This window comes from Cebus imitator, unplaced genomic scaffold, assembly GCF_001604975.1.
Source record: "Cebus imitator isolate Cc_AM_T3 unplaced genomic scaffold, Cebus_imitator-1.0 Scaffold564, whole genome shotgun sequence".
NCBI lineage: Eukaryota > Metazoa > Chordata > Mammalia > Primates > Cebidae > Cebus > Cebus imitator.
The window spans coordinates 1,128,208-1,143,865 of NW_016107879.1; the positions used below are offsets into that span (position 1 = coordinate 1,128,208).

Genomic DNA, 15,658 nt, shown 5'->3' on the forward strand with positions numbered 1-15,658 from the left:
TTTCACCATGTTGACCAGGATGGTCTCGATCTCTTGACCTTGTGATCCACCCGCCTCGGCCTCCCAAAGTGCTGGGATTACAGGCTTGAGCCACCGCGCCCGGCAATTTTTTTTTTTTTTAATTTGAGACAGCATCTTGCTCTGTCACCCAGGCTGGAGTGCAGTGGTGCGATCTCAGCTTATTGCAACCTCTGCCTCCTGGGCTCAAGTGATCCTCTCACCTCAGCCTCCAGAGTAGCTGGGACCACAGGCGCATACCACCACACCCAGATAATTTTTTGTATTTTTAATAGAGATGGGGTTTCGCCATGTTGGCTCCGTGGTCTTGAGCTCCTGGGCTCGGGCGATCCACCCTCCTCGGCCTCCCGAAGTGCTGGGAGTACACGTGTGAGCCATTGCGTCTGGCCAATTTTTTTTCTACCATTTGGATGTAAAATTTCTGATTTGTAGAGAAGCAGAATTTAGCACCTAGAAGACTCGGGTGGCTTCCACGCTTGGCAAAGCTGGCTAAAGGGCATGCCCTCCCGTGGGTTCGAAGCCGAGGTTCAGCTGAGTCCCAACGCCCTTCCGCACCAGACTCCTCGCCAGGGCCGAACACTTCCTTTGTTTTGGTTGGCATTGAGGTGACTGGTTATTATCAGGCTTGATCATCCAGCCTAAAACCAAGGGCCACAAATGTGCCCTCCGGGAGGCTTGGCAGGAACTGGAAGAAAGACACTGCCTTCCCTGGGCTTGGCTCAGGGGCAGGCACTTAGGCCCAGCTCCCTGTTCCTGGAGCCAATCCTGAAATGACGGGCCTTGCAAAAGGAGGTGGGATGAGACTTACCTTAGCTGCAGAAGCACAGTCAGGGGCCTGGCCAGCCACGACGCTGGCAGCAGCGTCCCACGGCCTCCGTCAGGCTTGGCTGGGATTCCACCCGGTTTTTCTGTTTGTTTGCTTTTGTTTTGCTTTTTGAGATAGGGTCTCACTATGTCGCCCAGGCTGGAGTACAGTGGTGTGATCACGGCTCACTGCAGCATCAGACCTCCCAGGCTCAATCAATCCTTAACTCAGCCTCCCAAACAGCTGGGACATCAGGCACATGCCACCACGCCTGGCTAATTTTTTGCATTTTTTGTAGAGTTGGGGTTTTGCCATATTGCCCAGGTTTTTATTGGCGGTGGGGGGAGGGTTACATGCTTGTTTGCTAGAATCTGTAGGCACGGTGGCAGGTAGAAGATGGACCAGACGAAAAATAAATCAACACAGAAAATCTGTAAGTGGTTGGCATGTTGTGCGCACTGGAAAAGTGGCTTCAGACCCCTTTAACAGAGCCTTGTCTTTGAAGATGTAATTCTCCCATCCAAGTACCAACCAGGCCCGACCCTACTTAGCTTCCAAGATCAGACCAGAACAGGTGTGTTCAGGGTGGTCTGGTGATAGGCTGAAAATATATTTCTCTCCTTTCAGGGTATGGTCAAGCTCTTTTCAGGCCGAAAGCCCATGTTGTACAGCTTCCAGACGTCACTGCCTCGCCTGCCGGTCCCGGCTGTCAAAGACACTGTGAACAGGGTAGGTGTGGGGTAGGTCTCACGCTGAAACGCCAGGCATCTGTGGATGAAGGCTTAGGTCTTGGTTATGATGAACTAGGCCACCACCATTGGGCCATAGGAGCCTTCAGCCATGCGCCTGGTAGCGTTCTCATAGGAAGTCTTTTTTTTTTCCCTTCCAGTGCATCACTGCTGCATCTTAGATGTTTTTTAAAAAGTATTGTGTTTCTTTTTTTTGAGACGGAGTTTCACTATGTTACCCAGGCTGGAGTGCAATAGCGCGATCTCGGCTCACCGCAACCTCCGCCTCCTGGGTTCAGGCAATTCTGCCTCAGCCTCCTGAGTAGCTGGGATTACAGGCACGCACCACCATGCCCAGCTAATTTTTTGTATTTTTAGTAGAGACGGGGTTTCACTATGTTGACCAGGGTGGTCTCGATCTCTTGACCTTGTGATCCACCCGCCTCGGCCTCCCAAAGTGCTGGGATTACAGGCTTGAGCCACCGCGCCCGGCCAAAAGTATTGTGTTTCATAGAGAAACTGCTTGGTGCATTTTTTTAAAAGTTTTATTTCATTTTATTTATTATTATTTTAAAGATAGGGTTTCACCATGTTGGCCAGGATGGTCTCCATCTCCTGACCTCATGATCCACCCACCTCAGCCTCCCAAAGTGCTGAGATTACGGGCGTGAGCCACTGCGCCTGGCCTTATTTTATTTTATTTTTTGAGGGGGACTGTCCCTCTGTCACCCAGGCTGGAGTGCAGTGGCGCAATCTCAGCTCACTGCAACTTCCACCTCCCTGGTTCAAGCGTTCTCCTGCCTCAGCCTCCCACGTAGCTGGGATTATAGGTGTGTGCCACCACGCCTGGCTAATTTTTGTATTTTTAGTAGAGACAAGATTTCACTATATTGGCCAGGCTGGACTCGAACTCCTGATCTCAAATGATCCACCCACCTTGGCCTCCCAAAGTGCTAGGATTACAGGCCTGAGGTGCTGCACCTGGCCCTCCCCATCTCTGCTCTTCTGTGCCCAGGCTTGCCAGTCAGGGCTGATGGCGGCCTCTGTTCCACTGGCAGGATGAGGGGAGGGTGAGACGTTCGACCTTCAGTGACCTCCATCTGTGTTTGTAGCTGAGGGTCCCACCTCAGCACACTCAGAGCATGATTTTCTGTCTCATTCACGGGCACTTTGAATAGGCCTCAAGATGCTTGGCAGCTGGCCCCTCCGCTTTTCTTTGGAGACAGTCTCACTCTCTCACCCAGGCTGGAAGGCAGTGTCGCCGTCTAGCTCACTGCAGTCTCGAATTCCTGGGCCTGAGTGATCCTCCTGCCTTAGTCTTCCAAGTAGCTGGGACCACAGGTGTGCACCAGTATGCCTGCAACTAGTTTTTTGTAGAGACGGGGCTCTTGCCATGTTGCCCAGGCTGGTCTTGAACTCCTGGGCCCAAGCAGTCCTCCCAGTTCAGCCTCCCAAACTACTGAGGTTACAGGCATGGGCCACCATGCCCAGCCACAACTGGTCCTTTTAAGGGAGTGGGATCTTACTTTTCAACGTACAGAGAGGGGCCCTAGCAAGATTACTGTTGCACCAAGCCTTTATTTTTTTACAGCAGACAACTTGTAGGATTAAAATATTCCATGACAAATTGTGGGGTTGGCAACAGTTTTATGTTTTGTGTGTTGCGGCGGAGAGACGGCATCTCGCCCAGGCTGGAATGCGGTGGTGTGATCCTGGCTCGCCACAGCTTCGAACGCCTGGGCCCAAGTGATCCTCCCACCTCAACCTTCCAAGTAGCTGGGACCACAGACGCGTGCCACTGCCCCCAGCTAATTTTTGTCATTTTTTGCAGAGACGGGGTTCCACTCTGTTGCCCAGGCTGGTCTTGAACTGGTCAAGATTGCTTGGCTCAAGCAGTCTTCACACCTCAGCCTCCCAAAGTGCTGGGATTACAGGTGTGAGCTACCGCACCTGACCAGTTTTACTTTCCTTTTTTTTGAGACGGAGTCTCACTCTGTTGCCCAGGCTAGAGTGTAGTGCTAGCTCACTGCAGTCTTGAATTCCTGGGCCTGAGTGATCCTCCTGCTGAACCGGGAGGACTGCTTGGGCCCAGGAGTTCAAGACCAGCCTGGGCAACATGGCAAGAGCCCCGTCTCTACAAAAAACTAGTTGCTAGTAGCACAATCTCGGCTCGCTGCAACCTCTGTCTCCCAGGTTGAAGTGATTCTCCTGCCTCAGCCTCCTGAGTAGCTGGGATTATAGGTGCCTGCCACCATGCCCAGCTAATTTTTTGTATTTTAGTAGAGACAGGGTTTCACCGTGTTGCCCAGGCTGGTCTTGAACTTCTAACCTCGTGATCTGCCTGCCTTAGCCTCCCAAAGTGCTGGGATTATAGGTGTGAGCCACTGCGCCCGACCCCGTTTTACTCTCTGTAAGTGCTTGCTTAGGTTTCTTGCGGAAGCTTTTGAATGTCTTTTTAAAAAATTGCTTTCTGTGTTTTCACCTCTGAGCATTTGTTCAACCAAAGCCGCTCATGGAAAGGGACGAGGTGGGGCAGGGGCTGAAAATCCTGAACCTGGGACCCTGGCCCTGGCCCTGGCCTGGTTCTGTGACCTATTCCAGCCCCTACTTCCCATCCTGTGGCCTCAGCACCTGCCCAGCCCCAGCACCTGGCTCACAGCACGACTCTGCCCTATCTCGTGGTCACCATCACGGGTTGTCGAAGCTTCCTTAGGTCAGAGCAGATCTTTTATTAATGGCCAGATAATAGATAAGAGACATTCTTGAAATTTCCTTGTTAATTTTTCTAGTGAACTCTAGAATTTATTTTAAATTCTAAAAATTTAATGGTGATTTTCTTATGATGCAGGATTTGGGGCACTTTAAAAGCTAATAAATGAAGAAAAAGTTTAATTGTTAAATTATCATTACCCCATGACACCATTTAGCCTTGAAGTGAGTTAACCTGTCCAAGGACTGATAAGACCAACTTGGAGGAAGAGTCTAAACTTTTGTTGTTTTAGATAGGGTCTCACACTGTTGCCCAGGCTGCGGTGCAGTGGCGTGATCACGGCTCACTGCAGCCTCGGCCTTCTGGGCTCAAGCAATCCTCCCACCTCAGCTCCCAGGTAGTTGGGACCACAGACATGCACCACCATGCCCAGCTAATTTTTATCTTGTTTTTTTTTTGTAGAGATGGGGTTTCACCATGTTGTCTAGGCTGGTCTTGAACTCCTGAGCTCAAGCAATCCACTGGCCTCGGCCTCCCAAACTGCAGGGGTTACAAGCATGAGCCGCCATGCCCAGCCTAAAACGCGTTCAGTGTGTTAGAGCTTTTCCTAAGGCTCAGGTGAGGCAACCGTAGACTTTGATGAATGTATTTTAACTTGGGTGATTTTTTTTTTCCCCTTGATAATCTCAGTATCTAGAATCTGTGAGGCCTCTCATGAAAGAAGAGGACTTCAAACGGATGACGGCCCTTGCTCACGATTTTGCTGTCAGTCTTGGACCAAGATTACAGTGGTATCTGAAGTTGAAATCCTGGTGGGCTACAAATTACGTAAGTCTGTGTACCCAGTTTTTCTCCATGAAATTTTTCTGTATGAAGATGCTAACTTTGAGGGGCAGGGATAACAGTTTTGATTACCCAGAATCGCACCTTAGGAAGTTCCAGCGATGGTTTTACCTGCCTGCAGAGTGGGGTGTGTGTGTGTGTGTTAGGACTGATGCATAGTGACAGTGACAGTTTCTTGGTTTTGGGATTTTTTTTGTAGAGACAGGGTGTCACTGTGTTGCCCAGACTGGTCAAATTCCTGGGCTCAAGTGATCCTCTCACCTGGCCTCCCAAAGTGCTGGGATTACAGGCACGAGCCACTGCGCCCAGCCTCCAGGGATAGTTTACCGTGAGTGCAGGTGCACCGGCACGATGCTGTGATTTGCACGCAGGAGCCCTCTCCCTCTTCCCCGGGAGTCTTCCTGTGAGCTGTTTCTCCTGCAGCGGTGCCGGGCTGCCCCAGAGACCTGCTCCCGTCCTTCTCTTTGGTTTCTCTTGATTCCAAGGGCATCCTTCCCGAGCTTGCTGGTGGATGCAGGGATGGTGCGGGATAGGGCAGTGCTGATTGCCCCTCACTGGGGTTGAGTGTGGCTCAGTGGTCCCACGAGCATCCCCTCCAACAAAGCGTCTTAGCGGTCGCCCTGTGTGCCAGGAGACAGGTGGGCTTCCACGTGCTGGGAGGGCGAGAGCAGGCCTCTGGCAGATGAAGCAAGGGAGTCTAGCTTTGAGGAACAGCTAACACGGGAGAGAAGGTGTCCAAAGTGACCCTGACAGAACCAGTAGGTGGTGCTAGAAGTCACATCACGGGTGGATGGGCAGGGCCCGGACGGGTCTCTCCAGAGGGGCTGGGCATGTTCTGTTTTCCTTCTTTGATGGTTGCATGAGTATGCTGGATTTGTAAATAGCAGCTCTCTGCTGCACACAACACCCTTGCATGGGCACCGTTCTGTAGGTACATGTGTTTCAGCACAAAGCTGGAAAGGAAGCAATCCCTGGGTCCAGCAGGCTAGGAAGGAAGAGCAGCTGTGAGGTGGTTGGGGGGACTGGCTTTGGGTGGCCTCAGGACGCAGATGCCAGGGAATAGAGACAACACCTGCAGAATGCCAGGTCAGTGCCGCGGACTGAGACGGTGGCTTCTTCAGGGAGACCTGGGAAGCAGGAAGAGGAGAAGCAGTCTGTGGAGCAATTTCGCATAACATTTTGTTTTGTTTTGTTTTGTTTTTGAGAGGGAGTCTCGCTCTGTCACTCAGGCTGGAATGCAGTGGTGCGACCTCAGCTCACTGCAATCTCCGCCTCCCGAGTTCAAGCAATTCTCCTGTCTCAGCCTCCTGAGTAGCGGGGATTACAGGCGCCTGCCATCATGCCCAGCTAATTTTTGTATTTTTAGTAGAGACGGGGTTTCATCATTTTGGCCAGGCATGTCTGGAACTCCTGAGCTCAAGTGATCAGCCTGCCTCAGTCTCCCAAAGTGCTGGGATTACAGGCGTGAGCCACTGCACGTGGCCTTTGTTTCTGTTTTCTTTTATTTGAGAAAGGGTCTTGCTTGTTGCCCAGGCTGGAATGCAGTGTTACGATCATAGCTCACTGTCGTCTCGAACTCCTGGGCTCAAGTGACCCTCCTGCCTCATCCTCCCAAGTAGCTGAGACTATGGGCGTGAGCCACCATACCTGGCTGATTTCTTAAATTGTTTTGTAGAGGTGGAGCCTCGCTGTGTTGCCCAGGCTGGCTTCAAAGTCCTGGCATCAAATGATCCTCGTCCCAGCCTCCCAAAGTGCTGAGTTTACAGCTGTGAGCCACCGTGCCCAGCCCATAGTACTGGTTTTTAAAACTCGTTAGCAGTCAGACATCTATGATTTACTTTCCATTTAGTCTTTAAAAAATTTTTTTTATTTTATTCTTTTTAATGTAGAGCGAGAGCCTTGCTATGTTGCCTAGCCTGGTCTCGAACTCCTGGCCTCAAGCAGTCCTCCCACTCGGCTTTTTTTTTTTTCCCCTTTTGACCATCTACAAAATGAAGGTGACTACCTTCTTTCTGCCTGTCTCAACTTCAAAGGAACACTTTGCGTTTCCCATGGTGTCGCATCCCATCTCGTTAGGACTGTATTCCCTGTTCTGGAATGGGCCCCGTTAGACGCAGAAATGTCTGCCACAAGCACTGCCTGCCATTCCCCGTGGCTCTGGGCAGCTGCCGCGGAGCCTGCCCGGCCCACTGAACCTGCGGGTTTGTCTGGTGTTTGTGCCCACTAGGTGAGCGACTGGTGGGAGGAGTACATCTACCTCCGGGGACGAGGGCCACTCATGGTGAACAGCAACTACTACGCGATGGTGAGTCCCCAGCCCGGCCGGCTGTCGGAGGGGGCGGTGGGGCGACGGGTCTGTCCACAGAGGTGGCATCTTCACAAGCCCGTGGGCGGCCTCAGAAAGCTCCGGGGATTGGCTCCTGCTCCTCCCTGTCCTGCTTCCAGGCTGGAGAAGCCGGTGAGTGCCCTTCAGTATCAGTCTAGCAGCCCAGGGTGCTCTGTTTCTGCAGGGGGGTTTGGGTTGCAAAACTAAGTTTGTGGCAAGCAGTAATTCCTCACTGTGCTGTACCTGTCCCGCTGCTTTTTTGTTTTTGGTTTTTGTTGTGTTTTGTTTTTGAGACAGAGCTTTTCTCTTGTCACCCAGGCTGGAGTGCAACAGCGCCATCATGGCTCCCTGCAGCCTCCGCCTCCTGGGTTCAAGTGATTTTCCTGCCACAGCCTCCCAAGTAGCTGGAATTATAGGCACCCGCCACCATGCCTGGATAATGTTTGTATTTTTAACATAAATTTATTTTTATTTTTATTTATTTTTTTAAAACGGGTTTTCACCATGTTGGTCAGGCTGGTCTTGAACTCCCGACCTCAGGTGATCCACCCACCTTGGCTTCCAAAGTGCTTGGATTACAGGCGTGAGCCACCACGCCCGGTCTCAGTGTTTGTGTTTTTAATAGAGACGGGATTTCACCATGTTGGCCAGGCTGGTCTCAAACTCCAGACCTCATGTGATCCACCCGCCTCAGCCTCCCTGTGTGCTGGGATTACAGGTGTGAGCTGCTGTGCCCAGCCTGTCCTGCATTTTATGACTTAACACTGGAACTTAGTGCCACAGTGGCCTTAAAATCCCTGCAGAACCCCAGGGCTCAGGGACAGTGGATCAGCAAAGACCCTGCCACCGACGTGCTGCGCTGCCCCCTTCTGTTTCCTGAGACGCTAGAGGGGTGTGTATCCAGGGTAGTTTCATGTTTCCTGGGCTTCGTCTTTCAAAGCATGGATGGTTAGAAGACCCCTCACTTTGGGATCTCAACCACTGGTTTATTAAGTGGCAAATAGAATTCTCTTTCCTTTTCCTTCTATTCCTTCACTTCCTTCTTTTTTTTTTATGCCACTATCAAGGACGTGAACACTTCCTTCTATTTTTTCCCGTCGTTTATTTTTTCTTCATCATTTACTTTTTTCTTTTTTTTTTCTTTTTTTGAGATGGAGTCTCGCTCTGTTGCCAAGTCTAGAGTGTAGTGGCACGATTCTGCTCACTGCAGCCTCCCATTCCAGCAATTCCCCTGCCTCAGCCTCCCGAGTACCTAGGATTACAGGCGATTGCCACCATGCCTGCCTAATTTTTGTAGTTTTTAGTAGAGACGGGGTTTTGCCATATTGATCAGGCTGGTCTCGAACTCCCGACATCAGGTGATCCGTGCGCCTCAGCCTCCCAAAGTGCTGGGATTACTGGCGTGGTGAGCCACCACACCCTGCCTATCATTTGCTTTTTCTGTTTTTCTTCGTTTCAAAATTTCCCTTTTTCTCTTAACTTTTTTTTTCCTCCATCTGAAATATCTCAAACTGAAAAGAAAAACCATCATTCTAGTCCGTAGAACTTCTTTTCCTGCTCTGTCTGTGAGTGAGCTGTTTATCTGATGCCCTTCCCGCTGGGAGGCCTGTGTTCGTTTCCTGCAAACAGAGGCACTTTCGACATCATTGGGCACTCGGTGTGCGCATAGACTCTTCCAAAATGTAGGTTAGGCCTGTCTTCCTTGGCCCTTCCTCCAATTGTGGAAAATGTAGACATTTGGAGCAGGGTCTGAGAATTTAGAAAGTTGCAGGCCTGGCTCTATATAAACAATTATTTCAACCTTTTGCCTGTCTCAATCAGAAAACCTCTTCATTGTCTCATTTCTCTCTGACTAATTTTTGCTTAGCTTTCTCTGTGTTACATGAGGATATTTGGTGCAAATAGTTATCTTTAATAGCCCAAGAATTTGGGAGGACATATGTTCTCCTAAAACATTAACCAAGTTTAGAAGACAAAGCGTAGATAATCAAATGACCATGTATTTTGTAGCATTGCAGATGTAACAGGATACATCTCTAGAAATATTTTGGCAGTGTGCAGGGTGCGCGGTGATATATTTAACTTTGCTTATTTCCTATGCAGATTCTCTCCATGTGACCTTTTTCGCTTTTCAGGATCTGCTGTATGTTCTTCCAACTCACATTCAGGCAGCAAGAGCGGGCAACGCCATCCATGCCATCCTGCTGTACAGGCGCAAACTGGACCGGGAGGAAATCAAACCAGTAGGCAAACACATTGCTTTAAAAAATTCTTGTAAAACAGCTTTACAGAGGTATAACTGACATATTGTACATGTTGAAAGTATACTGTCTGTGGCCGAGCACCGTGGCTCATGCCTGTAATCCCAGCACTTTGGGAGGCTGAAGCAGGCAGATCATCTGAGGTCAGGAGTTCAAGACCAGCCTGGCCAACATGGTGAAACCTCATCTCTATTAAAATACAGAAATTAGCCGGGCATGGTGGCACGTGCCTGTAATCCCAGCTACTTGGGAGGCTGAGGCAGGAGAATCATTTGAACCCAGCAGGCAGAGATTGCAGTGAGCCAAGATCATGCCATTGCACCCCAGCCTGGGTGATAAGAGCAAAACTCTATCTCAAAAAAAAGTTAAAAAATAAAATGTACAGTTTGATAACTTCTGATGTGTATCTACTGATGCACTTAAGAAACCATCATCACCGCAGCCAGGATGGCAAATACATCGGTCACCCCCAAATCCCCCTCTGCCCTTTGTCATTTCTCCCACCCACGTGGTCCTGGACCCCCAGTCTACTATCTGTCACTCTAGATTAGTTTGCAATTTCCAAAGCTTTACTTAAGTGGAATTTTACGGTATACACTCTTTTTTCTAAATTCTAGTTTCTTTCACCCAGCCTAATTATTTTGAGATATAATTCTCCTTGTGTCTCCTAAATGAATATATATTTGTGGTACTTTACTTCTGTAAGCTGTCCTTCAAAAAAGCCCTTGTTTTTGAACTAATAATAGTGGCTGGTGAGTTGCTTGTGAGAAACAAAACATTTCTTCCTTAAATAGTTCTTTGGTTTTAAGTGTCAGTTATAAATAATCAATTAGGCTGGGCATGGTGGCTCACACCTGTAATCCCAGAGGCCAAGGCAGGCGGATCACAAGGTCAGGAGATTGAGACCATCCTGGCCAACATGGTGGAACCCCATCTCTACTAAAAATATAAAAAATTAGCCGGGCGTGGTGGCACGCATCTGTAGTCCCAGCTACTCAGGAGGCTGAGGCAGGAGAATCACCTGAACCCAGGAGGTGGAGGTTGCAGTGAGCCGAGGTCATGCCAGTGTACTCCAGGCTAGGCATCAGAGCGAGACTCCATCTCAAAAAATAAAATAAATAAATAATCGATTAGACTGTGTTATTTAGTATTTAACCATACAGGAAGTTGCACTCTGGCATGGTTTAACGAGTCCCCCAACAAACCATTCCAGGGAGCCACTGGGAAAGTTGAAGTCAAACCAAGCAATTTGTGCGGAAAACGCATTCGGCATTTCCTTCTGTGGTCTTGCTGCCTTTGTTCTATGGGATGTTCGTTGTTGGCTTGGAATATGTTTCTATTACAGATTTGTCTTTTGGGATCCACGATTCCACTCTGCTCGGCTCAGTGGGAGCGGATGTTTAATACTTCCCGGATCCCAGGAGAGGAGACAGGTGGGTGAGGCTTCGCCGGGCTCCCTGGGGACTGGGCACTTTCCATCCCTGTGCTCAGCATGAGGAGCTGTCAAAGGAAATGTCAGAGGGGCCGCACTGTTTTTTGCTGCTTTCCTGAGATTATAGGCTATAATAGCAGATTCCTTCTGCTGAATTTCCCTTGTCTTTATTAGGCCTGGACTGTTATTTCCAGATCTTAATTTCTCTTTGGCTGAAGACTGTCGTCTGTCTTATAGAGTGTTTCACTTTTTTTAGTCGTTGTTTGAGATGAGGTCTCTGTCTGCCACCCAGGCTGGAGTACAGTGACATGATCACGGCTCACTTCAGCCTCCACCTCCTGAGCTCAAGGGATCCTCCCATCTTAGCCTCCCCAGTAGCTGCGACCACAGGCACATGCTATAATACCCAGCTAATTTTGGCATTTTTTATAGCGATGAGGTTTTGCCATGTTGCCCAGGCTGCTCTCAAACCCCTGGACTCAAGTGATCTGCCCGCCTCAGCCTCCAGAAGTGCTGGAATTACAGGTGTGCGTCACATCCAGCTGAGAGTTTTTTTTCTGGGTCTGCTTAAATATACCTGTTTCTTCATCTGATTCCTCGGGGCATTTGCTCACAGGCAGGGTTTGTGGTGGAGCACACTGGGCGCATGCTCAGGAAGGTGGATTTGTGTTCCACCCGAGTAGCTGGGACTACAGGCACCCGCCACCACACCCAGCTAAATTTTGTATTTTTAGTAGAGGCGAGGTTTCATCATGTTGGCCAGGCTGGTCTCGAACTCCTGACTTCAAATGATCCGCCCACCTGGGCCTCCCAAAGTGCTGAGATTACAGGTGTGAGCCACTGCACCTGGCCTTGGGTAATTTGTTTGAGGTCGTAATCTAATGAGTGACCAAGCTGAGCAAAGAAGTCAGGCCTGTCTGATCCAGAGCTTTGACTCTGTGCTGTTCTTCATGATTTAAAACGTCTTGGGGAATAGGCTCCTGAGGCTGCCTGGAGAGACAGAGTAGGGACCCCATGCCCTTTAAACGGTCAGGGTACGGTGGTCTCAGCCCGCGCTGAACTTGTGACTCTTGATGTTGTGTCTCTGACCCGCGGTGGGCTCAGACACCATCCAGCACATGAGAGACAGCAAGCACATCGTCGTGTACCATCGAGGGCGCTACTTCAAGGTCTGGCTCTACCACGATGGACGGCTGCTGAAGCCCCGGGAGATAGAGCAGCAGATGCAGAGGATCTTGGACGACACCTCGGAGCCTCAGCCCGGGGAGGCCAGGCTGGCGGCCCTCACCGCAGGAGACAGGTTCGTGGCCCGGGGTCCCTTGTCCTGTGGTGAGGGGTGGTGGAGGCGCTCCTCCTCACCGGGGCCCATCCCCATCGGGGCCTGTGGGAACACTGGCATGGGGCTCCCCACCTCGGCTCTGTTTTGCTCTGGGGTCTTGGGTCCCAATCCCTGCCCAGGGGATCTCAAGAGCAGTGGGGACATGGTCACCCCTGTGTGTGCTGGGCAGATGTGTGTGGAGACACTGCAGTCTAGGACGGGGAGACGTGAGGATTAGGATTAGGCTTTCTTTTTCTTTTTTTAAGATGGAGTCTCACTCTATCGCCCAGGCTGGAGTGCACTGGTGCCATCTTGGCTCACTGCAACCTCTGCCTCCCAGGTTCAAGCGATTCTCCTATCCCAGCTTCCCAAGTAGCTGGGATTATAGGCATGGGCCACCACGCCCAGCTAACTTTTGTATTTTTAGTAGAGACAGGGTTTCACCATGTTGTCCAGGCTGGTCTCGAACTCCTGACCTCAAATGGTCCACCCACCTCGGCCTCCCAAAGTGCTAGGGTTACAGGCGTAAGCCACCATGCCTAGCTAGGATTAGGCTTTCTTACGGGGCTGTGGGCATATTTATTAATTTAGGAAACAAAGCAAATTGAAACCAAGGCTCCTGTGTGACAGTTACATTTCCTTGCCTCAGTGAAAAAGAATCAGGCCAGGTACAGTGGCTCACACCTATAATTCCAATGCTTTAGGAGACTAAGACAGGGGGGTCACTTGAGCCTAGGAGTTTGAGACCAGCCTGGGCAACAGAGTGAGACCCCATCTCTACCAAAAAAATAAAAAATAGCCAGGCATGGTGGTGCGTGCCTGTAGTTCCAGCTATTTGGGAGGCTGAGGCAGGAGGATTGCTCGAGCCCAGGAGGTCGAGACTGCAATAAGCCATGATCGAGCCATTGCACCCCAGCCTGGATGACAGACTGAGACCCTGTCTCAAAAAATAAAAAAGAGAAACAGCCCGAGCTTTGTTTTCTGGAGGAGGCGGTGTGTATTGTGTAGCAGGGTTTCTCACCTCCGTCGGTGCTATGCACACGCAGGGCCGGGTAGTTCTTTGTGGGGGGCACTGCCCTGTGTAGTGTCGGATGCTGAGCAGCAGCCCCAGCCTCTGCCCGCCGGATGCCAGCAGGAACCTGTGTGACAACCAGAAGTGTCGCAGACATTGCCCAGCGTCTGGAGGACACCGTCATCCCCGGCTGAGAGCTGCTGGCTTCCAGCCATGTGACAACTGCGATGCTAGCCCTGGGAGTGAGGCGGGACGGGAACCCCTTCTGCAAAGATCAGGAGAGGCTCTGTGCTGTGTGGAGGGGCCGCAGGTGGGCTGTGTCTCGAAGAGTGTGGGAGCAGGTGGGGACGATGATGGGTGTCCAGCAGATGGAGCCACGTGCCCTGGGGCAGCAGAGCAGGCCAGAGCTGTGGAGCAGGCCGGGCCACCTGCTGTGGCTGGGCCACCGTGCCAGGCTGGGGAGGGTCCCAGGCACCCAACCATATTTGGGCTTGATTCTGTGACCAGGTCTGCTTCAGGCGATGTGGGGTGGGGTGGGGTGGGGGGCGCCTGGGTAGGTTAATGGGGGAGATTCTTCTGGTTGGGCAGGAAGGAGGGGCCTGGACACAGGGATGCTTTTTGGTGGCCCAGGTAGCGAGGGCCTGAAAGAGGGCCAGGGCTGGAAGCAGGAGCAGGATGGGGGTGTGCAGGAAAGCCGGCGTTGTTCAGTGTCCGCCGTGGTGTTGACAAGGCTGGAAAGAGCAGCCGTAGGAGACGCATCTCTAGTGAAGATGTGCTCGCCTGATGGGCTCTTCTGAGAGCCTGGAATCCCCAGCGGAGGAGGCGTGGGGAGCCTCAGCAGGTGCTGCGGAGGCGGGGCTCCCTGTGGGTCTGTAGGTACCTCAGTCCTGATGTCCCCTCTGGATAGGCCACACCAGCATCTTACTCATGGGAGTCTTTCATGCGAAAGGCCCCGTTCATGCTGGCCACCATCACCGTCACCTTTGTCCCCTGGGTGGGGTATGCACTGGGGCCTGGCGTGTGTCTAGGTTTATTGGCCCTGTGGGCTGTCATTGCCAAGCACTCACAGAGAGAAGAAGGGGGAAGAGAGCCAGATGGCCACGATCTGGAAGGGTGGGCAGGGGCAGAGGGCCCTGGAGGAGCTGGAGTGAGAGGGACCCAGGAGCGTTAGAGGAAGCCCAGCGGGTGTGTCTTCTAAGAAGGCAGTGGGCATCACATCCGTTCTGTGTATTCCAAATAAGCAGCCACGGGGCCTCCTCGTGGAGGGGTCACATGGTCATTCATGGCATGCCCTTGGGGGCTGATGGCCTGGGTTCCAGCTCTGCCTCAAAATAGCTGTGACCTAATCTTTCTGTGCTTCCGTTTTGTCATCTGAAAATTGGGTGCAGTAGCATTGAGAAGATCGGTGAATTGGCACACAGAAAAGGTTTGGAGGCAGAGCCTGGCATAAGGGACGCACTCTTACTCATTTACTGGGACCTGGCTGCGGGAACTTACCTAGGGTGTTTCCTGCGGAGGGCGGCGAGGGCGTGTCGCGGAGCATGGAGCACAGTGCTCTGGGCCTGCTGCTTCCTGGAGGCTTTGCCCACAGGCCCAGCCTCATTCTGGTCGTCTGTTCAGTCAGCATTTATTGAACAAAAATTACCTGTGCTCTGGTCTGGAGACCAGGAGAAGGTGAGATTCCTTCCCGCAAACAGTCTCAAATGGGGAAAATCATCAACATGGAGTTTTCCTTCGAGAAATTCTGAAAAACCGCAAAGGTTTGATTGTGTCATTGCAAACATCATGTGGCAGGAGATGCTGCCCCGTCGCTGCAGGTCCGGCTGCTTTAATTGTATTTCATCTTCACCACAGAGTTCCCTGGGCCAGGTGTCGCCAGGCCTATTTTGGGCGTGGGAAAAATAAGCAGTCTCTTGATGCTGTGGAGAAAGCAGCGTTCTTCGTGACATTAGATGAAACTGAGCAAGGATACAGAAGGGAAGACCCAGATACATCAATGGACAGCTATGCCAAGTCTCTACTGCACGGCCGGTGTTACGACAGGTACCGTCCACACCTTTGGAGACACGGGAGTGTGCCCACGAGCTTGAAATAAATACCCCGGGTGTCTGACATTCACCCCCGAGCATCTACACTACTAAGGAAGAAGATGGCATAAAAATATAGACTTCAGTTTTCTTTCTTTCTTTTTTTTTTTTTTTTTTT

General features: G+C 51.1%; 1 protein-coding gene across 4 annotated transcripts in view; it reads left to right on the forward strand.

The window, feature by feature from the left end:
- The window catches only part of CPT1A (carnitine palmitoyltransferase 1A), an 85,535-nt gene that overhangs the window by 41,187 nt on the left and 28,690 nt on the right, over positions 1-15,658 (forward strand). For 3 of the 4 annotated variants that reach the window (XM_037734006.1, XM_017515892.2, XM_037734008.1), the window contains 7 exons: positions 1,451-1,552; positions 4,952-5,089; positions 7,332-7,409; positions 9,566-9,673; positions 11,037-11,124; positions 12,228-12,423; positions 15,308-15,496. In XM_037734006.1, the coding sequence (XP_037589934.1) occupies positions 1,451-1,552; positions 4,952-5,089; positions 7,332-7,409; positions 9,566-9,673; positions 11,037-11,124; positions 12,228-12,423; positions 15,308-15,496 (899 nt within the window). The remainder of the gene's footprint in view (positions 1-1,450; positions 1,553-4,951; positions 5,090-7,331; positions 7,410-9,565; positions 9,674-11,036; positions 11,125-12,227; positions 12,424-15,307; positions 15,497-15,658) is intronic. The other variant, XM_037734007.1, reaches the window with a different exon arrangement.